The sequence below is a fragment of the Rhinatrema bivittatum genome, chromosome 4, assembly GCF_901001135.1.
Source record: "Rhinatrema bivittatum chromosome 4, aRhiBiv1.1, whole genome shotgun sequence".
NCBI lineage: Eukaryota > Metazoa > Chordata > Amphibia > Gymnophiona > Rhinatrematidae > Rhinatrema > Rhinatrema bivittatum.
Genome location: NC_042618.1, coordinates 63,958,421 through 63,983,041, shown reverse-complemented (window position 1 = coordinate 63,983,041; position 24,621 = coordinate 63,958,421). Strand labels below are relative to the sequence as shown.

The 24,621-nt window shown below is 39.9% G+C and overlaps 2 protein-coding genes across 2 annotated transcripts in view; one reads left to right on the top strand and one right to left on the bottom strand.

Annotated features, from left to right (window-relative positions):
- LOC115089866 (N-alpha-acetyltransferase 30-like) overlaps nt 1–13,375 on the top strand; it is a 35,504-nt gene extending 22,129 nt beyond the window's left edge. Inside the window, exon 4 of the mRNA XM_029598238.1 lies at nt 10,715–13,375. Within this exon, the coding sequence (XP_029454098.1) occupies nt 10,715–10,852 (138 nt within the window). The 3' untranslated portion in view covers nt 10,853–13,375. The remainder of the gene's footprint in view (nt 1–10,714) is intronic.
- CCDC198 (coiled-coil domain containing 198) overlaps nt 9,689–24,621 on the bottom strand; it is an 83,824-nt gene continuing 68,891 nt past the window's right edge. Inside the window, exon 7 of the transcript XR_003856255.1 lies at nt 9,689–9,814. The gene's annotated coding sequence lies outside the window, so the exon portion shown is untranslated. The remainder of the gene's footprint in view (nt 9,815–24,621) is intronic.

Here is a 24,621-nt window from a genome sequence, read left to right as displayed (position 1 = left end):
GTTACTGTTGCTAGTAATAGCAGTGGTTATTTTCAAAGTCAGCTTGATTAATAGCAGGTAATGGACTTCTCCTTCAAGAACTTATCCAAACCTTTTTTAAACCCAGCTACACTAACCACATCCCCTGGCAACAAATTCCAGAGTTTAATTGTGCATTAAGTGGAAAAGAATTCTCTCCAAATTTTCTACATGCTAATTTCATGAAGTGCCGCCTCGTCCTTCTATTATCCGAAAGAGTAAATAACTGATTCACATTTACCCATTCTAGACCTCTCATGATTTTAAAAACCTCTGTCATATCCCCCCTCAGCCGTCTCTTCTCCAAGCTGAACAGCCCTAACCTCTTTAGTCTTTCCTCATAGGGGAGCAGTTCCATTCCCCTTATCATTTTGGTTGCCCTTCTCTGTACCTTCTCCATCGCAACTATATCTTTTTTGAGATGCAGTGACAGAATTGTACAAAGTATTCAAGGTGCGGTCTCACCATGGAGATACAGAGGCATTATGACATTTTCCGTTTTATTCACCATTCCCTTTCTAATAATTCCCAACATTCTGTTTGCTTTTTTGACTGCCGCAGCACACTGAGCCGACTATTTCAATGTGTTATCCACTATGATGCCTAGATCTCTTTCGGGCGGGTAGTTCCTAATATGGAACCTAACATTGTGTAACTACAGCAAGGGTTATTTTTCCCTATATGCAACACCTTGCACTTATCCACATTAAATTTCATTTGCCATTTGGATGCCCAATTTTCCAGTCTCCCAAGGTCCTCCTGCAATGTATCACAATCCACTTGTGATTTAACTACTCTGAATAATTTTGTATCATCTGCAGATTTAATTACCTCACTCGAATTCCTTTCCAGATCATTTCTAAATATATCGAAAAGCATGGGTCCCAATACAGATCCCTGAGGCACTCCATTGCCCACTCCCCTCCACTGAGAAAATTGTCCATTTAATCCTACTCTGTTTCCTGTCTTTTAACCAGTTTGTAATCCAAGAACGGACATCGCCACCTATCCCATGACTTTTTACTTTTCTTAGAAGCCTCTCATGAGGAACTTTGTCAAATGCCTTCTGAAAATCCAAATACACTATATCTACTGGTTCATCTATATCTACATGTTTATTAAACCCTTCAAAAAAGCGAAGCAGATTTGTGAGGTTTGATTTGATATTTCATTGGGCTAACATTTAATATATGGAGGGTGTTGAGGAGCCTTGTTGAAAGGAGGTGGTTGTGTGTTGGTTGGATTTTTTATTGTTTAGCTTTTTAATATTTTTTTATTGCATTTACTATCTTGTTATTGAACAGGAGTGGATGTTCAATTTTTATTGTTTCTTACCACAAAAGGATGTGGAATGAGTGCAAAACACACTAATGTATCAAAACAAAAGGCAAATGATGTGTTGCAAAGGTTCAGGGGTATTCAGACACTTGAATGGAGTCCCATAAAAAAAAAAAAAGAGTGATTTTTATTGAGGAAAACTGTTTTACAATCGAAATTATATGGAGAACATTGCTGAGATGGATTTAAAGTGCAACTCTGTCCCCCCGACACGGCCGTGTTTCATTAATGCTGCATCGGGAGGAACAAATAGGTACATCTCCAAAAGTGGTGACAAAGATTCGCAGAGTTGCAATTAAGGTAAAGGTGGTTGTAAGCAGCGTATTGCATAATAGTGAGGTGCAGTGTAGTGAAATTGCAGGGGGGGGAGCATGGTAGCAGCTTAGAAGGATTCCTGAGAATATGATCGGGTGTAATCGATTCGCGTTGTGAAGTATCACAGGAAGAGAATAATTTTAAATCGGGTTCGTTAAGAAAGCAGGAAGTGCTTTGATACTTCACATCGTGAATCGATTACACCCGATCGTATTCTCAGGAATCCTTCTAAGCTGCTACCATGCTCTCCCCTGCAATTTCACTACACTGCACCTCACTATTATGCAATACGCTGCTTACAACCACCTTTACCTAAATTGCAACTCTGCGAATCTTTGTCACCAGTTTTGGAGATGTACCTATTTGTTCCTCCCGATGCAGCATTAACGAAATTAGGTCCCGTGTCAGGGACAGAGCAGCATGTTAAATCCATCTCAGCACTGTACTCCCATGTAATTCGGATTTTAAAACAATTTTCCTCAATAAAAATCACTTTTATTGATGGGACTCCCAAGAGTCTGCAGACCCCTGAACCTTTGCAACACACTATTTGTCTTTTGTATTGATATTATTCACCATATTGAGTGGATCTTAGGATCTGGTTCCATGGTATATAAGTAATAAATGAAAACATTAGAAATGACTTTACTTGAGTTGTAAATATGAGAATAGGATTAGCAGAGGTGCAACCGACATTTTAGCTTGTTGATTGGGGGAAAATCCCTTTTGAAAAATTAGCCTTTCAGATTAATATTCTAATGCAAACTTTTTTTCTGAGTCTCCCTGGCATGTTTGACCAGTAAAATCTGGTGGTAATCTGCTTTTGTTGTCTCAGTTCCCTGGCTGCAGGTTTCTCTCACTTTTTAGCATCTACAAATGCAGTATGCGGGGAAAGATCTGGCGCACACAAGCCCAACAGCGGAGCATCTCATTGAATTCAGGGCACGGGCTTTGGCCTCCAGCAATATGCCTATGAGTACCTCTACTGCTACTATTAATAAAAGGGCCACTTGACGTGCACAGGCAGTGCCTGCCTCCGTAGAGCTTACAGTCTCATCAAGATAGACATACAGGACAAAAGAGACTAGTAGATTGGATCGACACTATGACCCCAATGTACTATACACTGCGGAAACTTCGGCCATCTGGGCTTCACATGCAGAATTTCGGGGGCCTTGCACATGAAGCCCCGTCTGCACGAGTCTTTGCAGGTTTTTAATTTCAGAGCAGGAAAACTTTTGCATGCAGTCCACTCCGTGCAAAATTTTATTTAAATGCAAAATTAATGAGCAGCTGCAAGGCAGGATCATGCAGAGCAGCTCATTCATTGTGAATCCGTTGAAAACCAGCTTGCGAAAAAGCCTTTGTGGGCTGGTTTTCACCAAAAAGAGATTTTCATCTCAGTGTGGCGTAGTTGTGTCTTTTGCCAGCTTTCCCCACAGCAACATTGTGTGCAGAATGTTTTCTTACGGAGCTCATTTGCATGCATAGCAAACTTTAGCGCAGACAGGATATTTCACCAGCAGGTTGGGTTTTTTTTTTTTTTTTTTTAAATTAAAGATATGAAATCAAGATATGATATAGGAAATCAGAAATAGTACGCGGAATTGTGTTTGTCAGTTTAGAATTCTTTTCAGCTTAGCCCAAAGAATTTCTTGACAAAATCAGATGGGTTTTTTATTATTTTCTCTCTCTTCTTTCAAGTGGTTCATTGTAATAGAACAATGTAGCAATAAATTTGTTAGCACTTTTCATGACTGTATTGGTTCTGCTGGGGAGTGCAGTTATTATGTATCTGCCAGTGACCATGAAAATAAGACCTACAGATTCCCTTTTATGAGGCACTGTATATTGAAAGGCATCAGAGATTCGGTGTGGAAAATGATTGCACATGATTTGGTTTTGTTAGATGTAAGTTCGTTGGCTCTTTGATATTGGATTTCTTGTTGAGATGAGGTAGAGTCTGGGTTTTCTTGCAGCCGGTGGGATTTTATTCTGTTTTTGATTTGTGGAGTGAAGGCCTCTGCAATTACTGTTATCGCTCAAAAACCGAACTAGAATTTAGCTGCTTCCCTGTATGCCAGTGTTAGCAATTTTGCTAGCAGATAGCTGTATTGCTGTCCTTTTTGATAAGCCAACCTGAACATACGCATTTAACCTTAGATATTACTAAATGTTTGTGAGAATGAATGCTCACTTCAGACCGAGGCAAGACAGACTCACTACTACAGTGTGGTTTACACAGATCATAACAAAGAACATAGTATATGCCATACTGGGTCAGACCGAGGGTCCATCAAGCCCAGCATCCTGTTTCCAACAGTGGCCAGTCCAAGTCACAAGTACCCAAACACTAAACAGATCCCATGCTACTACAGCCGGCAACAAGCAGTGGCTATTCCCTTTGAATGATGGCAGTTTATAGACTTCCCTCCAGGAATTGATTTCCTGACTCATTGTAGCGTTTCCTTGTGCTTACAGGTATGCAAGTCTACTGTCACCAAAATACCTTGTATGTTTTTTATTCCTCCATGGATCTCCACTAATATTTAATTTACAGAAAATGTACAGTATTATATAGTGGACTTCTGACTATTTCAAATTTGTAGTTACTTAAATTTTGATGATGATTCATGAAGCGAGAAATAAAAAAATTAAAAAAAAAAAGGTCTTTGGGTTATGTTTGCAAATTTTCTGTCAAAATACTTTGCTGTAATCCAAGCTATAGATACATCTCTGCTTCTACTTTATTTAAATTTCAGAATTAAAATCAACATATCCTTATATTCTCATATTCATTAAAAAACAAGATTTCTTATATTTATTTATTTATTTATTTAGCATTTTTCTATACCGACTTTCCAATAACAGAATTATTGATCAATTCGGTTTACATTCTCACAATAACAATGACAATTAAATGTCTTACAATGAAACAGGTCGAATTAACTTGGGTTAAGATATATGGGGTTAATAACATAATTAAAAGGTACGGTGCCTAATGTAGTCTAGCCTAAACAGGTGGTATTATAATGTTGTTAGATAATTAGACTGCCAAAGAATATGTGATTTCTAGAGGTCTATATAGTTCTCTAGCGTGTTCCCACGGAGGGGATCATTGGCAGGGATATTCCGCAAGTTGATGTTAAGGGAAAGCTTGGTGAATAACCAAGTCTTGAGTCGTTTTTTAAATGTAGGGAGCATTGCACTGATCTGAGATCTGACGGGAGAGTGTTCCAGATTTTAGGACCTGCTGTGGAGAAAGCTCTTTTTGCTTTAATGCTGACTTCATCGGTGGGATTTGAAGGTTGTTTCTGTAGGCTTGTCTCACTGGTCTGGTAGAGGTGTGGAGTTGGAGAGGGAATTTTGAGCTCGAGTGGTGCCAGGTTGTGTAGTGCCTTGTGGGTTACTGAGAGCACTTTGAAAAGTATTCTGAATTTGACGGGAAGCCAGTGTAGGCTTTTTAAGCATGGGTGAGATGTGGTCTCTTTTGTTGGACTTGGTTAAGATCCTCGCTGCAGCGTTTTGCAGCATCTGTAGCGGGTTTTATGGCGTTTGCAGGTAGACCCAGTAGAATGAGTTGCAGTAGTCTATTTTCGTGAGAATGATTGCTTGTAGAACTAATCGGAAGTCTTTAAAATGTAGGAGAGGTCTCATATCATTGTCACAGGTCACAATCTGTGCTTCTCATAATCTAATCAGTCAAAAAATCATCTGCTATACAAGCCAAGCATGAAAAGATATAGTTTATAAATAAAATGGATGCGAGGGATAATGCTCAAAGTCTTGGGCTACTAGTGATGTTTTTGCTGATTAGCCAACAATATCATCATCACCCCTCTCCATCAATTTAAGTACATATACTTTGAAAAAAAAATTGTGATGCCATATCGTGCTAATTTAAATATATAGTCCTTCAACTCTGGTGAATATTATCAGACTTCCAAACAGACCTTTCATCTGTGTGTGTGGATTTTCATTTAGTAGTTGACATGGTTTTCTATTGATCTAATTAATGTCAGTTCTCAGGAACACACAGCTCAAGAGTTAGCGACTTCAGTAAAAATATATTTAGTAACATAAGTGACAGCAGATAAAGCCCAAATGATCCATCCAATCTGCCCAGCAAGTTGCTTTTGGTAGAAACTGCCGCTCTATGCAGGTTACCCCCATGCCTTCTGTTAAGGATAGTAGTAACTGCTGCTCTGTGTAGGTTACACCTCCAGTTAACATAGGGTACCCCATTTCTTCATTTCCATCCTGTAGCCTGTAAGGATCCACAGTGTTTATCTGATGACTTTTTGAATTCCATCGCTGTTCCTGACTTCACCACCTCTTCAGGGAGAGCATTCCATGCATCCCCCACCCGCTCTGTGAAGAAATATTTCCCATTGTTGGTTCTGAGTTGTCCCCCACTGGAATTTCATATCATGACTCCTAGTTCTGCAGTTTCCTTTCCAGCAAAAAAAGTTTGAGGTTTGTGCATCATTAATATGAATCCCAAAACAATGCGTGGCACTACAATATAAACTGTTCAGTACATATAATAATTGCTTTATTTGTTTTAAGGCCAACAGTAAAGAACACTTGTTTAAACAATATTCTCTTATTCTGAAAAGGTAGAAACCCTCCGACACGGCCGTGTTTCCCACAAGGCTGCGTCCGGGGGATGGCGAGCATTCACTTGAAGTCAAGATAAAGAGCATTTCCCTGGCCATCACAGTACCTCAGCAGTGTGAAAGTTTTATATATGATGTCTTGGTTGGAGGCAGCATTATGAAGAAGCTACCAGCAAAAAGGGGACCCCGAGGGGTCACAGATTAATATCATTTCAGTACAGTGTTTCAAAAGTGGCTTAGCATCGGAGTCTGTGAAAACTCGAGGATGAGGATACAGTGTAGTTTGTTTTGAGCTGCTCTGTCGGCAAATTCTCTTTACACAAAATGAGTCAGGAATTTTTATTTTTAAGGCGTGAGCACCAGCAGCAATTCTCTAGGCACAATTCTCTTTATCTGGATGTAAATGTTCGCCATCCCCCTGACGCAGCCTTGTGCAAAACACGGCCATGTCGGGGTGTTTCTACCTTTTCAGAATAAGAGTATATTGTTTAAATGTGTTCTTTCCTATTGGCCTTCAAACAAATAAAGCAATTAATATATGTATTGAACAGTTTATATTGTAGTGCCACACATTATTTTGGGATTCATATGTATGTATATATGTGTGCCATTTACTCCGCATTTCTGGTGTGCATCATTAATACCTTTCAGGTATTTGAAATTCTGTATCATATCTCCCCTGCACCTCCTCTTCTCCAAGGTATACATATTCAAGTCATCTCATTTGGCTTTTGATGCAGACCCCACACCATTTTGGTCTCCCTTCTTTGGACCACCTCTATCCTGGCTCTATCCTTTTTGAGATAAGGTTTCCAGATGCGAACACGGTATCCAGGTGAGGCCTCACCAAAGACTTGTACAAGAGCATTATGATCTTTTAAAAGCCAGTTATTCCCCTCGCTGTGTAGCCCAACATCCCTCTGGCTTTAGCCACTGCCTTGTCACATTGTTTCATTGCCTTCAGATCACTAGACACAGTTGCCCCAAGGTCTCTCTTTCAGTCCATGCACATTAGTCTTTCAGCCCTTATCTCATACAATTCTTTTGGATTACTGCATCCCAAATGCATGACTGTACTTCTTGATGTTGAATCCCAGCTGCCAAACCTTCAACTGCTCTTCAAGCTTTCTTTAAATCACTTTTCATTCTCTCTACTCCTTCAGGCATATCACTCTGTTGCAGATCTTAGTATCATCTGCAAAAAGGCAAACTTTTTCTTCTGTCCCCTCCACAATGTCGCTCTAGAAGATATTAAACAGAATCAGTCCCAAAACTGATCCTTGAGGCACTCTTCAGAGTAAATTTGATTTACCATTACACACTGTCTCCCGTCAATCAACCAATATGTAATCCATTCCACCACTTTAGCACCCATTCCCAGACTTCTCTTTTTATTCATGAGCCTCCAATGCGGAGCCAAATCACAAGATTTGTTGAAATCCATGCAGATCATATCAAATGCTCTTCCTTGATCTAATTCTCTAGTCACGCAATCAAAAAAATCAAATTCTTTCAACAAGATCTTCTTCTGGTGAAACCATGTTGCCTCAAGTTCAGTAACCCACCAGATTGTAGATAGTTTACTATCCTTTCCTTCCACAGTGTCCGTTAAATTTCCCATCACCGAGGTGAGGCTAACCATGTACCAGTGTTCATTTTATTTATTTATTTAACCATTTTGTATACCGTTGTACCAAGTGAAGATCACAACGATTTACATCAGGACATAAATATTATTGGTAGCCAATTACAATCACGTGATTTGTTCATATATCGTAAATTAAAGCGAAAGACATGTACATTGACTTAGACGGACAGGGGAGGGGAAATATGTAGGGAAGAGGTAGCAGTTTTTAACAATAGGTGCTGTGGGGAAGAAAAGGAGGGGGGGGGTTGAGCGAGGGTGTTTCAGATACATTTATTTGTACGGGCTGGAAAGAAAGTGATAAGGGGTCCTGAGGGTAGATTCATCATGAGTTTGTCGATGTAGGAGCAAGTGGTGATCCTAGAAAGGTTAAGTGAGATTGTAGGCATTTTGAAATAACCACATTTTGAGGTCACGTCTGAATTTTTTTTTTGTTTCAGTCGTTAGGCTTTCTCTGCCTGTCCAGATACACCAGGACCATCTCAGTAAGATACACTGGTAGTCACCCACAGGACAGCCCAGTTCCCCAGGGCAGTATAGAAATGTACCTTTGCAGATTCAAAACCCCTAACTGAAGGCTGTGGGCATGTCTGGGTGAGCCTGCTCTCTTCCTTGAAAGGCAGTGCGCTCTTCCTTAAGAGACATGCAGATTCCCTGCATTAACTGTGAAAGTGCTAGTGATGGACTGGTGGATGACTTGTATCTACCTAAAACTCTAAAATACCTAAAAATAAAATAAAAAAGAAACACTGAAATTTATGAATTTATAAATTATAAACACCTTAAAATAGAAGCATTACCTTATACTATATCATTACCATTGTATTATATTTCAATATGTCTTTCTAAAAAATATGTATCTTTTAAAAATGTAAGCCGTTGTGATAAATAAATAGCCTCAGCAGTTGTCTTCATCCTAATTGGTTCTCTGCCAAGAATTTCCATACTACATTTCCCAGCAGCCCTGTGCTTCCTGTTCCTTCTGGCTTTACAGTCCCCTGGCCAATTCCTGTTCAGTTTTTCTTTCCACCTTAAGGCGGTGCTATTGCTGGAATTTCCTTTAGTGATCCCTCTACCTTCTGGACAACCTTAACTGTCCTGTCTCTTCAAACTGCTGCCTTTGTGAAATCCCTGTTTCATCAAAATCATTTATATTCTCCAGCTCTTTCCTTTCTTCCAGAATTACCCAAACTATACACCAGGAAAGACTACAGAGATTTGCCCTGCTCAGAAAGATGTAGATGCTTGAAATTAGTTCTCTGATCACCCATCAACCCACCCTTCCCCCTTTACCTTCATCCTATCATTGGGGCCGATGTAATAAGGTGCGCTGAAGTTGCCGCAGGTTTGTGCACCCATGTACGCATGTTTGTATGTGCGTTTTCCCACGCAAAGCCCTATCCGGGGATGTAGTAAGGGGTTTGTGCATGGGGGAAAAAGCGCGTACGAATGCGCTTACAGACCTGTGGGTCTGTAAGCTGTAGAAATACAGCATTACATGGTCACATTGGAATATGCAGAAAATATATCGGACATGGTTCTCCTCTGTGCTTGCACTACTGCTGCTAATATGTGATTAGGGTGAGATTTTGTTGGTATATCTGCATGTCACCCCAGCTGTCAGAAAGCTATGTACAATCCATAAACAAAAAACGGAGAACACGTTCTGCACTTGTTAAACACCAAAATATAGAATTAGTGCAGAATAAGGTAAGAGTCCACACAATAGTTTCAGTGTACTTTTATAAAAGTTTTACTTGGAATGGCAACTCCACATAGTCTTGAAAAACGCATAACAATGTAACAGCAGGTCCCCTGACACGGATCCCGTGTTTCGCCGCGAGGCTGCGTCGGGAGGGACAAACATAAGGTTTTAAATCTGAAAATACAAACAGAGAGAAATAGTGTAGAACATTTAAATTGATGGGATACCTTTATCATAAATTATAGCTAGCAAAGCATACGCGAACCTGCATCGATTCCAACTCAAGGGAGTGCACAGATACAGTGACAATGAAGTTCTTTAAACGCTGTGAGAATTGGCGCGAAAACTGTCAACCAATCAAATGCGATCAAAGACAGAACAAGTAGGACGTGAAGGACAACTGAAAATAGCCAAGCTAAGTTAAAAATGGACCACTCGATCTCATTATTGAGGCCATGTGGGGCGAGGCTATTGAGTTTATAAATCCATCTTTGCTCTTTTCGAATAAGCATTTCAGAAAAGTTACCCCCCCCCCCCCCCCCCCAGAGTACTTTATAAAAGTAGACTGAAACTATTGTGTGGACTCTTACCTTATTCTGCCCTAATTCTATAGAAAGCTCTGTACAACACGATGTAAAAAGTGAATTAGTGTAGGAAAGACTATATTGTCTCTAAAGATTATCTCTTTAGTGTGCTCCTAACCAGCCAAACCCCTGCTGGCCTCATTCCTCTCAAGCATAATGCGACTTTTCCTTCATTTTTATATTTGTACGTTTTTCATGCTTGTATATATTAAGGGTGATGCTTCCCCCTCCTATCACTGTGTAGAGAGGTAAGGCTAACATAAATGAGATGGCTTAAGAAAACATACGTGAAACGTGTTTGTCCCAGAAGAATGTGTTACATGAGAGCCGTTGTCCCACTGTGCGTAGCAGTCATTTAATGAACAAACCATAGAGAAAGCAGTGAGCTGATAAGAGAGAAGGGTTAAAATGCTGTTGCTGCAACTTATGCTATTTCTAGGTTATGATTAATGTCACTAATTAAAATCCTTCCGTCTTGTCTTCCTTAAAGGTTGTCTTGGAAACGGAGATCACAAACAAGTCTGCTTTGAAACTTTATGAAAATCTTGGCTTTGTGCGAGATAAACGCTTGTTCAGATATTATTTAAATGGAGTAGATGCACTGCGTCTTAAACTATGGCTGCGCTAACAGAAGAACCCATCACATCGAGGAACAGCTTCCCAACCGTGCAGATCCTTCTTTTGCATGCAGTGCAATTTGAACAAAATTGCTTTGCAGGTGGACTCAGTAATATCCATGCAGCTCTTATCTGTCAGTGTCTCATTGAGTGTTGCACATATTTGTTGCACTATGGCATGGCGCATTTGTCCTGAATTAAAACAGATTGTTTTCAAACTGCAAGGAGATCTTTTTGGTATCAGCAACGTGTGCCAGTCAATGGCCGAGATATGTTCATTTATTTGCAAGTCTACTGACTGTATAACATACAAAAATGAACCTTTTTATCAAAGAACATGTATGTGGAGCACAACATTTGGTTCCCAAAGCAAAGCCAATGTAGATGGTAAAATTCTACAAGCATCCTAATATTTCATACAAAACTTGCCATAGTTTTCTGGAGCAAAAAACCTTAAATTTTAGGTTTTATTTTTCAATATTGAATTTTCCATTCTTAAATATTGGTACCTCCAGTGATTAGTGAATGAAAAAAAAATGTATTGTAGGGTGGGATGTGTGTTAAAATGAGTAATGGTAACAATTTGATTGCGTCTTCTAGTGCCTGTATAGATAAGTATATTTGTCTTCACCTCTAGTTTGAATGCATGCTCTTTCCTTTAATTTTTCTTTCCTTTTCTTTGTCGTGTCTTTGCAAGAAATCTCCTGCTTTTATTTAAGTTCTGAGTTGAGTGGTAAATTATTTCAGGTTTTTATAATTTGAATACTTTTTCCCCCGGACAAGACACAGAGTGGTAAACTCTGGAAGGCCATTATTCCTTACATCAAGAAGTGTAAGCTATTTTGAAAAACCTTGAGTAGCTGCTAAAAGAAAACGAGACTTGTATTACGAAAGTTAAATCTATGCTGGTTCTAGGTGCACTTTTTTTTTTTTTTTTTAAGGAGGGAGGGAATTTTAAAAGAAATATAAAGAAATTTACTGTAAATTGGTATGATTTTATTTAATGGATGTGAGGACCTCTGAAGAACAGCTATTTTAAAGCAGTTGGAACAATTTTTCTTTTTTTTTTTTCACTGATTTAGATTCAGATCGCTTAGCTTCACAGTCTTCTAAAAATGCTTTCATCTTACCCTGTTCTTGGTCTTGGAAATAAATTTCAAGGTGTATTGTATCCTCTCTTAGCTGCTTTCATTTTCTCTAAAAAGCTGTATTTGGTGTGGGGCTTCCCTTTAAAGTCAAAGGAAGAACAAAACCATCCTTTCCCAGTGAGTTTTACAAAAGCCATCACAGTGATCCTCCACTGTGTTCTGTTTAGGCAAAATTATATATCAGTCATTGTGATATGTGACAGGGTTCTTTTCTTAAGTTTGGGAAAATAAACTGCAAGTTTTTAGGTTTCTTCAATTAATTTGGAAAAGCTGCACAGAGCCCCTGAAACCGGATGGACATCTCTAGAAGTGTAAGCTTCTCTACTGTTTAACAGTCAGAATTTAGATTTGCCTTACTACTGTGTGTGTTAGGATTTAATGTATGGATTTTTTTTTTATTACTGTAATTACATGTAAACCCTACCTCCAAAAAAAATTGTTGGAAAGGGTCCTGTTTTAGCAGAATCCAATCAAAAGGGTGCTGCCTTCAAAGATCACAATGTTTTCTTTCTGCTGGCCCTGCAGTTGCTATGCTGCTGTCTTAAAACACAGTTCACTGCAGGAGATATTTGAAACTATTTCTAAACGTATTGAAGGAAGTAGATTTTTGTGTTTTCAGATCCAATTCAGTAATGGTTATTTGCTTCTTTGATTAGGGTTTCAAGACTTCTCTTACGTTTATAGCACTGACTAAATTAAAACAAAAGTAACTGGGTTAAAACTGCCCTCATAGTTAACATTCAAATTTACTCCGCTCCCTACACTGCTTTGACTGACATCTTAGACTAAGGAAGTAATTTTCAATGGAAAGTGGTTAAAACACATTGACCATTCGATAGCATATATTATAGCAATTTCAAAGTTGAAAATTGGTTCAGTATATGCTATTGAATGGTCAATAGGTTTTATCTGCTTTGAGTGCGCTTAATGCCAATAAACAGGTTTTGGAAAATTGCTCCAATTGTATGTTACCTTTACATCTTCCTTTGAAAATTACCCTGAATATGTGAATATTGCAGGATGAAAAAAATACCAATGTCAAATTCACCATTTCCAAGGAGAGCAGAATTAACCCAGATTGAGCTGTGTTCAAGTCCCCAAGGCATCACTAAATCTGAGAATACTGTAACATGAAACATGCATTTTCAGGTTTGAGTAAACACAAGAAGCCCTGTAGTTTTATTGGCATTGGAGGTAGGAGCTGGATGGGCATCTTTAAAATACTACATGTATCTCTCAAAATATTGGACTACTGTCTGATGCCTCAATATTGCTGCATATTTTTTTTTCTGCTGTCCTTTTATCTTTTGGAGAGAACCATAGCAGTGGGGTTGTGAAATGTGTAAGCTGTAAGATGCAGTCAAAATAAAATATGATTAAGTTGTTTATGTATTTTTTCTTTAAATGTGAGTATTTTAATTTCATAGTCTCATTTTACCCTTACCCTTTATCATTCATTGAATGGAGAAGGGGTTTTTAGTCCTGTCCTTGAGTATTCTCCCCATCTGGTCATGTTTACTGGATATCCAGAATGAATATGCACACGATATTTACATGCACTTCCTCCGCTGTATACAAATCTATATTGCGTGTATACATTGTGGATAGCCTAAAAAAATCAACTGGACCGGATTGAAAACCCTTGATGTTTCCCTGTCTAGTAGTTGCCCTTTAACTTCAGAGGTGATTTTCAGTTCTCTTTTAGGCATATTTTACAATGCATCAAAGTCTCTCTTGTTTTCAGCGAGTTTTCTGTCCATCTGTAGTCACTTTTCTGCCATTCTGTGCTTTAATGGATTTGCACTAGTTTTGATAAAATACAGAACAACCCTGTGGATGTCGTAGTGGTAGCTCCCTCCCACTCAGCCAGGGACCTTGCCAACAGCAAATACTGTGATGTTTTGAGCTTACTGGAATAAATATTGAAATGCAAGAAGACTTTGACATCTACTTTGTTATGCTGGAAGCCTACACTTATCAATCTTGCTCAGCTTGACATGGAACTTGAGAGGATATGATGGAACCAAGAACCAGGAAAGGTCATAGCTTGAAGAATGTAACTAATACTCTTGCTGTAAGGAGGTAATTTGCAAAGGAACTTCTGCATGTAAAACACTGTTTAACACACATTAGTGACCTTTTATAAAATTGCCCACCCAATATATGCATAAACATTCTTGTGTGTGTCATGTTCATGCATATGTTTATCTGAACTGAGTGGAGGTGTTACCAGGGAGAGATTTGGATTTAGGGACACACATGTTAAATTTTGGCAATATGCACCTAAGTTTTCAAGAAAAATGTGTGTGCACCAACTAGGTGTAACTTGTCAGGAGTAGTGTTGGCGAGATAATTTTTAAAGCTAACTTGTGCGCCATATTATAGCTTGCTTTCTTGGTGATATTATTCTGAATTTCTGTATTGCATGGTTGAAATCTCTCTCTATTTTTCCAAGGTTTGATATTGCTAGTCTGTATTAAGAAGCTGTGTTTGTTAATTTTAAAAGACTGGTATCTATAAGAGTTGTTTGTTCCCACCAAACTCTAGGATGATTTGTCCTTAAATAGTTCATCCAATGACTTTGGTACTTAAGTCTAACCACTTAACCTATCTAATAACTTGTATATTAGTATTAGCAGAATGTCTTTAATTCAGTATAATGATTGTGATGCTTATGTCCCAAAGCCTGACTTTTGGAGACTTAAGAGATGTCCAGTTTGCTTTCAGCTGTCTATAATGAAAAAACAAGTTGACACATCTGAAAGAGGAATCGCTCAAGTTTCACAAAACCTCCCCTCCCTGGCAGCATCCAGACTGTCTCCCGCAGCTCCCACAGAGGATTAAGAAACCTATTAATAAATGGTTTACAGTGGGCTTTGGTAGATCAAGACATGTGATTATACCACACTCAATTTCCCTAACTGTGCAGCATCTTGAATATCCAACCTCACTCCCACAGGCTTCAGAAACCCAGGAATAAATGGATTACAGTGAGCTCTGGCAGAATAAGGCTTGTAATGAAAAGCCACTCACTCTTCCCACTGTTACTCTTACATAATACCTTTTCTGCCTCAGATAATGAAGCTCCAGGAATAAAAAAAAAAAAAAATGAGGTGATATCTGTAAAGGATATAATCACCCTGTAAACCTAGAAACCCATAAACATTATCAAAGGTCATAAAAGGAAGCTTCTTTTGCTGGGATACTCAGTCACCAATTTGGGTAATAATTTTGATAGGGACACAACAGTTAAATGCCTTCTAGGATCCTCAGCTAGTAGAAATGCCAACCAGATAGTCAATGCAATTACAGAAGAAAGTAGACTCCTGCTAGACATGGTAATCTTGCAGAACAGAAAGATTTTCAAAACCTAAGGACAAAGATTAGACACATGGCCAAGACCATTACCTTTTGAGAAGTATTACCTGTTCATGGAAAGGGGAAGGAAAGGCTCTGCCATATAGATAACTTCAGTGTTTGGCTCAAAGCATGGTGTAAATCAAGTGGTTTGCATTACATTGGTGGATTGGGTTGTGAATAAAACAGTATAAAGTTATACTGTAAGGCTGGTCTACATTTGACCTTGGCCAGAAAGAGGATGCTAAGTGAGAAATTCAGAGCATATACGATGAGACATTTAAACTAGAAGGTGGGGGTGTCAGGAAGTGGCCAATGAAATTGCCATGGCCCCCCAAGCAAGACAGGAATTGGGAGAAGAACAAAGTCAGCTCAAAATAGAAAAGATGACTAAGAACAGCAATCCTAGGGAGACTAGCTGGAAAGTTATGGCCACAAATGTGTATAGTCTTCGCAATAAAATCTCAGACCTGCAGGCCTTAATGGTGGAAGCAGATTTGGATATAGTTACTGTTACAGAGACTTGGTTCACTGAGTCTCATAATTGGATATGGCTATATTGGGCTATAACTTGTTAAGGAAGGACAGAGAGAACAGAAAAGGGGGAGGAGTAACTGTCAAAAACAATATCCAAGCAACTGAACTGCAAGGGATGTAGGGTAGAGAAGCATTATGGGCCATCCTAAAAAAAAAAAAAAGATGGTGCATCCATTTTTTACTGGAATGGGCTATAGGCCTCTGACTCAAATGGAAGAATAGACAGAGATCTGGTTGAAGACATCAAAAATGTGGGAAAGAAGGGAGAAGTGATGCTAGTTGGAGATTTTAATCTGACTGATGTAGACTGGAGAATCCCTTCTGTGGAATCTACCAGAAGTAGAGGGATAGTGGATGCCCTTCAAGGGGTTCTGTTCAAACAAATGGTAATTGAATCCATGAGGGAGGGAGTTTTACTCAACCTAGTGCTCACTAATGGTGATAATGTCCAGGTGGGTGCCAACCTGAGCACCAGTGATCATCAAACAGTATGGTTTGATATCACAAATATACAGAGAGGTCATGCAAAGACCCAAGTTTTGAATTTCAAAAATATGGACTTTGTCAAAATGGGGATGTGCCTGTAGGTAAACTAGAAAACTGGGAGAAAATAAGAGAGGTGGAGTTGGCCAAACTAAAAGGAGCAATTACAAAGGCAACAAATCTATATGTGCGAAAAGTAAAAGAAATAAGAAACTGATCTGGTTCTCAAAGGATGTGGCTGATTAAAATAAAAGCAGCATTCAAAAAATATAAAGGATCCCAACAAGAGGAACACAGGGAAGAATATCTGGGGAAACTGAGGGAGACCTGAGAAAGAAAGCAAAAAGTCAGGCAGCAGAGAGGATTGCCAATGAGATAAATTGAAGTGACAAAACATTTTTCAGAGAGAAATCAGAAAGGTCTGAAGTAGTATAGTGAACTTGAAAGGTGACAAAGATCAATGTATGGAGAGAGATGAAGAAATGGCCAAAATATTAAATACTTCCGTTCGATGTTCACTAAAGAAGACCCTGGAGAAGAACCGTTGCTAGTTGACAAGATTGTGGATGGGGATGGAGTAGATGATACTCCATTTAAAGAAGAGAATGTATGGGAAGAGCTTGGAATGGATTCACTAGGGGAAGGTTTTGCCAGACAAATCTGATTGATTTTTTGATTAGGTGACTAGAGAATTGGATCAGGGAAGAACACTGGATGTGATTTACTTGGATTTTAGTAAAGCTTTTGATATGGTCCTGTTATTGTTTGCAAGGTTTTGGGTGGAACCTTGGACACTTTGGCTACTGACCACGCCCATGGGAGGGAAGTCCCGGAGGGGCCACAGGTCAGGCTCAGCTTAGGACCCACAACACAGATAGATCTTAACAGTATTGAGGAGCCACCAGAGGTGGCAGTAGTGAGCAGAGATGAAGCCCGGCTGGGCTTGTAGTCCCTCAGGGCTCTTGAACAGCGATCCCACAATGGCTGTGCTGTAGTGAAGGGAAACTGAGATAGTGAGTACAATGAAGTATATGCAGGGTTCTGGAATAGAGCCTCGTTGGTTGAGTACTCACACAGCGGTTTCTCTCGGTAGGAATCACAGGAGTTGGAGTAGAGGCAGGCCCTCAAGGAGCGAGTACCTGGTTCCAGGAAACAGCTCTGAGAGAAGTAGATAGTAAATCACTGATGGTGTAGGCAACGGTATCTTCCAGGCAGAAGTGAAGTCCAGGCAGCGATTTCAGGAACATGGGCCCTCGAGCGAGTACCAGTTCCAGACAGCGACCTGAAAGAGAAGAGAGAGGCCCCCAAGGAGCGGGTACCCCAAATAGAGAAAGTCTAATAATGGAGAGGCAGAGTAGCTAGGTACGGAGAGCGAATCCCATCTGTAAGGAGTTCACCAGTACGAATACCTGACCCTTGCTAACTCGATTAGCTAGCCAGTAGCGTAGGCTTTTTGTATCCGGGATGCGTGATGTCATCACAGGGGGACGCCCCTGAGATTTGTGCCAAAGAAAGTATTTGAAGCAGGGCCACGCAGCACGCGTGCCCTAAGGCAGCTGGACAGCATGACGGGAGGCAGCACCCATGCCGGACCAGGGACGCCGGAGAGGACAGCAGGCAGACACTGCGGCTGCCAAACATCCGACAACCGCGGGAGGAGTCGCCAGAGAGGTAAGGAGGGCAGAGTGGAGACGTCGGGCAATGACAGTTGTAACAGAGACTCGTGAACAAAATGAGAAGCTTGGAAGTGGGTGCCAAGGTAGTAGTGTGGATTGTAAACTGGTTGACTGACAGGAGACAACCTGAAATGGTAAATGGAACCTACTCAGAAGAAAGAACAGTGTTAAGTGGAGTGCCACAGGGATTGGTTTTGGGACCAGTTCTGTTCAATATCTTTGTGAGCAACCTGGCAGAAGGGATAGAAGGTAAATTTTGTCTATTTGCGGATGATACTAAGATCTGCAACAGAGTGGACACGCCTGAAGGAGTAGAGAGAATGAAAAGTGATTTAAGAAAGCTTGAAGAGTGGTCAAAGATTTGGTAGCTGGGATTCAATGCCAAGAAGAGCAGAGTCATGCATCTGGGGTGTGGCAATCCAAAAGACCTGTATGTGATGGACAGTGAAAGACTAATGCACATGGACTGAGAGAGGTGATCTTGGTGTGATAGTGTCTGGTGATGTGACAAGGCGATATCTAAAGCCAGAAGAATGCTGGACTGCATAGAGAGAGGAATAACCAGTAAGAAAAAAGAGGTGATAATGCCCTTGTGCAGGTCCTTGGTGAGGCCTCACCTGGAGTACTGTGTTCAGTACTGGTGTCCGTATCTCAAAAAGGATAGAGGCGATCCAAAGAAGAGTGACCAAATTGGTCAGGGGTCAGCATTGGAAGACTTATAAGGAGATGCTGAAGGATATGAATATGTATAGCCTGGAAAAGAGGAGGTGGGGAGATATGATACAGACCTTCAGATACCTGAACGGTTTAATGATGCACAATCATCAAACCTTTTCCATTGGAAAAAAATCAATAGAACTAGATGTCATGAAACGAAAATCCAGGGAGATCAACTCAGAACCAATGTCAGGAAATATTTCTTCACGGAGAGGGTGGTGAATGCCTGGAAAGCCCTTCCAGAGGAGATGGTGAAGACAAAAGCAATGAAGGAATTCAAAGGGGCATTGGATAAACATTGTAGATCCCTAAAGGCTAGAGGATGAAATTAAAGAAAAGAGTGCATGGGGGTAGCTGGGGGTAACTGTGTGGCAGTTACTATTTGTTAAAGGTTGTATCAAGGCTTAATGCAACTCCATTATTGCTGTCTGCTGCAATAGCAGTGGGAAAAGGGGAATTGGATTCAGACATCAACCGAGCGCCCTGACTTTTACGGTTTGGGGAACAAATAAACATGGGGGTAACTTGCTGATGCAGCTTTTACTACCCTTAATCATTAAGCCTGATACTTTTGGTGCTGCTCCATCATTGCTCTCTGCTTTCAAGGCAGAGGTTAGGGAAAATTGGATTCGGTCAGCAACTGAGGGCCTTGACTTTTATGGACTGGGAAACTGATAAGCATGAGGGTAACCTGCACAGTGCTGAAGATACTGACATAAGCTTGCTGGGCAGACTGGGTGGATCATTTGGTCCTTTTCTGCCGTCCATTTCTATGTTTCTGTGTGGCAATTGGTGTAACCTAGGTGCATTTTTGCTTACTTTGCAATGTGCTCTGTTGAAAATTCACCTTTCTGTGCCTGAAAGGAGTTCCCTGATCTGAGTAGGGATGTGAAAGGCAGCAGAGCTAGGAGTTTCATTTTATAAACAAGAATACAGCACTACTGAAGTCTGTAAATATAGACCTAGATTGATCAAAATTCTATAAATATCGTAGAAATAGCGCCCACGGTAAAAAAAAAAAAAAAAAAAAAAGGCATGGTTAGCTAATTTTTGTGATACATCACGCAATACATTTATCACACCACATTTATTTTCATATCGCACGCTGCGTAATCTACTGCTGCCATGCTACGAACTCTGAAAGTTTTTATCGCAAATAGCGGTTCGGGCTGCTAGAAAGAGAGAGAGAGACTCTGTAGAGGTTCACATAAAAGTTAGCTATTTATGCCACTGTAAGAGGGGACACTACCACTAGTAACTTGGGGTGGGGTAGGTTTTGGGGGGAAGTGTTAAATGCACGGTCATAAGTACAAACAGCATGGTTGCCATCAGTGAAGATTTGATTTGGAGTGACGGAAGGCAAAAGAAGAGAAGATTTGTACCATTTATTCTCTCCCTAGCTTGATTGTGGCTAGGTAGAGAGAACATTGTACAAATCTACTCTTCTTTTGCCTTCCATCACTCCAAACAACAGTAAATCTTCACTGATGGCAACTGTGATGTTTGTATGTATGACAGTGCATGGAAAAGCCCCCCAAAACCTACCCCACCCGCCAAAACCTTGCTATATCCAGCAAGCATGTTACCTAGACATCATCAAACAGCTACTAAACCAAATGGAGCTAGTTATTAACACCGAGAAAACTGAATTCCTACATTTAGAACGTAAAAATCTGACGATTATCCAAACCCCGATACTACTCCAAAAAAAAAAAAAATCAGAAAATAGAACTAACTGAAAACGTACAAAACCTGGGTGTAATAATTGACACAGAACTCAGCCTCAAACAACACATATCACTAAAAACCAGAGAAGGTTACGCCAAACTCATGGTTCTCAGGAAATTAAAACCTTTACTAACATTTGCTAGCACAAACTACTGTAATGCCCTTCTCCTTTGATTACCATACACAACAATAAGACCACTCCAAATACTGCAAAACTCTGCCATAAGAATACTTACTGGTAAACTAAAAAATGATCACATTACTGAAACTCGAGCTGAACTCCACTGCCTACCCATTGAATACAGAATCCAATACAAAACACTTTACACAATTTATTTATTTTTAATTTTTATATACCGAGGTTCCTGTATGAAATACAAATCACTCCGGTTTACATAAAACTGTAACTTAGACAAAGGCTGTGCATAAAACTGTACCTTAGCCAGAGGCTGTACATAGAACAGTAGAATATGTTAAATACATATAACAAGAGAGAATGAATACAGTGCATATAACAGTGAATGAATAGGGAACATGTAACAAGTGCCTGAATACATAAAGCTGTATAATGAATATGGAACATAATAGCCGGTGAATGAAAAAATCTAACCAGTGAAAGAATACGGAACGTATAACCGATGGGAAGATGAACTTAAGTCTGTACTCACACCATGGCAGTTTTAAGTGTGGGTAAGCTTGGATGAAGAGCCAGGTTTTTAGCTTTTTTTTAAACTCCAGGTGGCTTGGTTCTAGTCGTAAATCTGGGGGGAGCGCATTCCATTGATGGGGGCCTGCTGTAGATAGTGTGCTTCCTTAGTGATGTATTAGCTGGAGGGGCATACAGTGTCCCTTTGTATGCACTTCTGATGGGTCTTGATGAAGTATGCAGTCGGAGTTGTGTGCTTAATATTATGGGAGAGAGGTTGTGTGTCGCTTTGTGAATAATTGTGAGAACTTTAAAGAGGATCCTGTATTTGATAGGCAGCCAGTGTAGGTTACGGAGGATAGGGGTGATGTGCTGTCTTTTGTTGGAGTTTGTGAGAATTCTAGCGGCGGCGTTCTAAACCATCTGTAGAGGTTTGATGGAGCTGGTAGGGAGTCCGAGTAGAAGGGAGTTGCAATAGTCGGTCTTGGTTAGGATGATAGATTGTAACACCAAACGGAAGTCATTGAAGTGAAGGAGTGGTTTTAGGTTTTTGAGGACTTGCAATTTGTAAAAGCAAATGTTTGTGGTGGTGTTTATAAATTTTTTTAGGTTTAGATGGTTATCGAGCCAGGCTCCTAGATTTCTGACATCAGGTGAGAGATTAATGTTTAAGCTGGTAGGTTGAGAGGGGCTTGCTGGGTTGATAGGGGCGTTAAGAACTAGGTTGAGGCTGGAGAGAAGGTCCTTAATTGCCTGAAGGCAATCATTCCAGTGGGAGATAGGTTTTTGAAGGGACTCTGTGATCGGGATCAGAATTTGTATGTCGTCCGTGTAGAGGTAATGAATTAGCTTAAGGTTTGAGAGTAAGTGGCAGAGCGGGAGAAGGTAAATATTGAAGAGAGTGGGTGAGAGTGAGGATCCTTGAGGGACTCCCTGGTCTGAGAGGACTGGATGAGATTCTTTATTGTTTATCCTGACTTTATAGATCCTGTTGCGTGGGAAGGACTTAAACCAATTGAGTGCTGAACCTTTGATGCCTATGTTCGCTAGTTGATCTAAGAGTATTGTGTGTTTTACCGTGTAGAATGCTGCAGACAGATCTAGAAGAACCAGGAGGTAAGATTGTTTTTTATCCAGGTTTAAGAGGATAGTGTCCGTGAGTGATAGAAGTAAGGACTCTGTATGTAGAGATTTGTGAAAGCCGTATTGAGCCGGGGCAAGTATGTTGTTATCTTCGAGGTATTCAGAAAGTTGCTTGTTTACAATTTTCTCCATCAGTTTGGCTATCAGTGGTAAGTTTGCAATGGGGCGGAAGTTAGCAGGATCCGTTGGAGAAGTGTTTGGTTTTTTTTAGGAGTGGTTTAAGAATTGCTAATTTTAACTGGTTTGGTACCGTGCCTTGAGATAAAGAGGTATTTATAATTTCCGCAATTGGTTTAGCGATGGTATTCGGGATGGCGATGAGCAAGTTTGTCAGTAGAGGATCCGATGGGTGGGACGATGGTTTGATTTTCTTGAGGGTATTTTCTATCTCAAGAGAAGAAGTGGGCTCGAAGGACTCCAGACTAATGTTTTGCTGAGGTGGGATGATGAAAGGGTGAATTGGAGGGAGGCTGAGAGTTGTAAGAGGGTGAGTTAGGTTGGAGATATTTTTCTTGAAGTAATTGGCAAGTTCCTTGGCTTTGTTGTGTGCTTGGTAGTCTGGAATGGTGGGAGGTGAAGGTATGGTAAGTGAGAAGTAGGAAAAAAGTACCTTTGAATCAAAGATGAAGTTGTGGATTTTTTCTTGCGTAGAAATCTTTCTTTGTTCTAAGGATAGCGTTCCTGTAGGTGTTGAGGAGGGATTTGTAGTTGGCTTGTGACGAAGTGGAGTGAATTAATACATAAATTTATTCATGACGAAAAAGCAGACTGGTTGAACACAGCACTACGTGTTCATGTCCCACATAGAAACCTCAGATCTGCCAATAAAGCACTCCTAACCATCCCCTCGGTTAAAACAGCTAGAATGACCCAAGTTAGACAACGGGCCCTCTCCTTAGCTGGACCAATACTGTGGAACACCATGCCCTTAGAAATTAGACTACAGAGAGATTTTAAACTATTCAAAAAGGACTTAAAAACTTGGCTTTTCAAGCAAGCATTTTACAAAGAGAGCGGTGGATAGTGGAATATGAATTCTGACAGCAGAACTTCAGAACACAGCACCATTTTCTGCTCAATAAACATGTTTTATTAAAACAAAACATACCTTCTATTAGAGTTATATATCCAATTAAAACTGAGAAGCATAGAAAAGGACAAGATCTTAAACATTCTGCAATTAGTCTTTATTATGAAACTATGTTACCGGACTTTAATGGCACTTCCTAGATATAGTATTAACTTATACTTCTTTCTAAGATATATATATGTACCGCAATGTAAACCGTTGTGATGGTATACTACTTAACGACGGTATAGAAAAGTTTTTAAATAAATAAATAATGCCTCCTCTTACAGTTGTATAAAAACTTCAATTATAAGTGAGCCTCCACAGAGGCTCTCTCCCCTCTCCCTAACTGGCATTTGCAATTTAAAAAAAAAAAAAATTTCAGCTGGTAATGCGCATAAAAAAGGTGTTCTTTCTGGCTTTAAAACCTGCTTTGCTGTGCATTAGTTTATCGCATGCCATGTTAACCGACCCTCATTTCCATTTTCTCCACCCAAACTCCTCCCATCCGAATATTAATTTTAAATTTGTATATGCATTTTGCGATGTGGTATTTATCGCGCACGTTATGGCGTTATCGTGGGCATTAGGCCTTAACACACGCGTTAATGACCTAACACATTTTGATAAATGACACTCATAATTCTTTAAAAAAAAAAAAAATACAGGAAGGAATGCTAGAGCTTAATGACTTTAAAAAATAGTTTGCTATTTGCTGACCATAGAAACATTGTACAGGAGGTTATTTTGAAACCATTCATGTTAGCCAGCAAATACACTAGTTTTCAAAGTGGACTTACACGCACAAGTCTACTCCAAAAATGATCTCAGCAAAACTACATGCACACAATTCCACCTGCTACTTGGCATAGATAGTTTTGCCAAAAATTTACATGCATGCTTTCTAAAATCAAAAAGTATATACATAAAAGCATTCCTGCCCAGACTCTGCTCCTTGGCACGTTTCCTATGCATGTAAAAGTACATGCGTATCGGTCGCCCAGTTTTAGAAAAAGCCATTTTTGTGGGTAAAGCACTTCTTCACCTGTGGGAGTTCCTTTGACAATCACCCTTGTAATATACATGTCAAGGCAATATTGTAACGAATGCATTAAATCTTATGCGGTAATAAGAGAATAATAACGCCATGGTTCCTAACCTCTATACCAGGGAAAACTAACTCTGGCCAGAGCATTGTCAATTAATCTAGTTTTCAGCATAACCAAAATAAAATAAACTGGGCTCTTGAATCATGTGCAGGCAAATATATTTCATG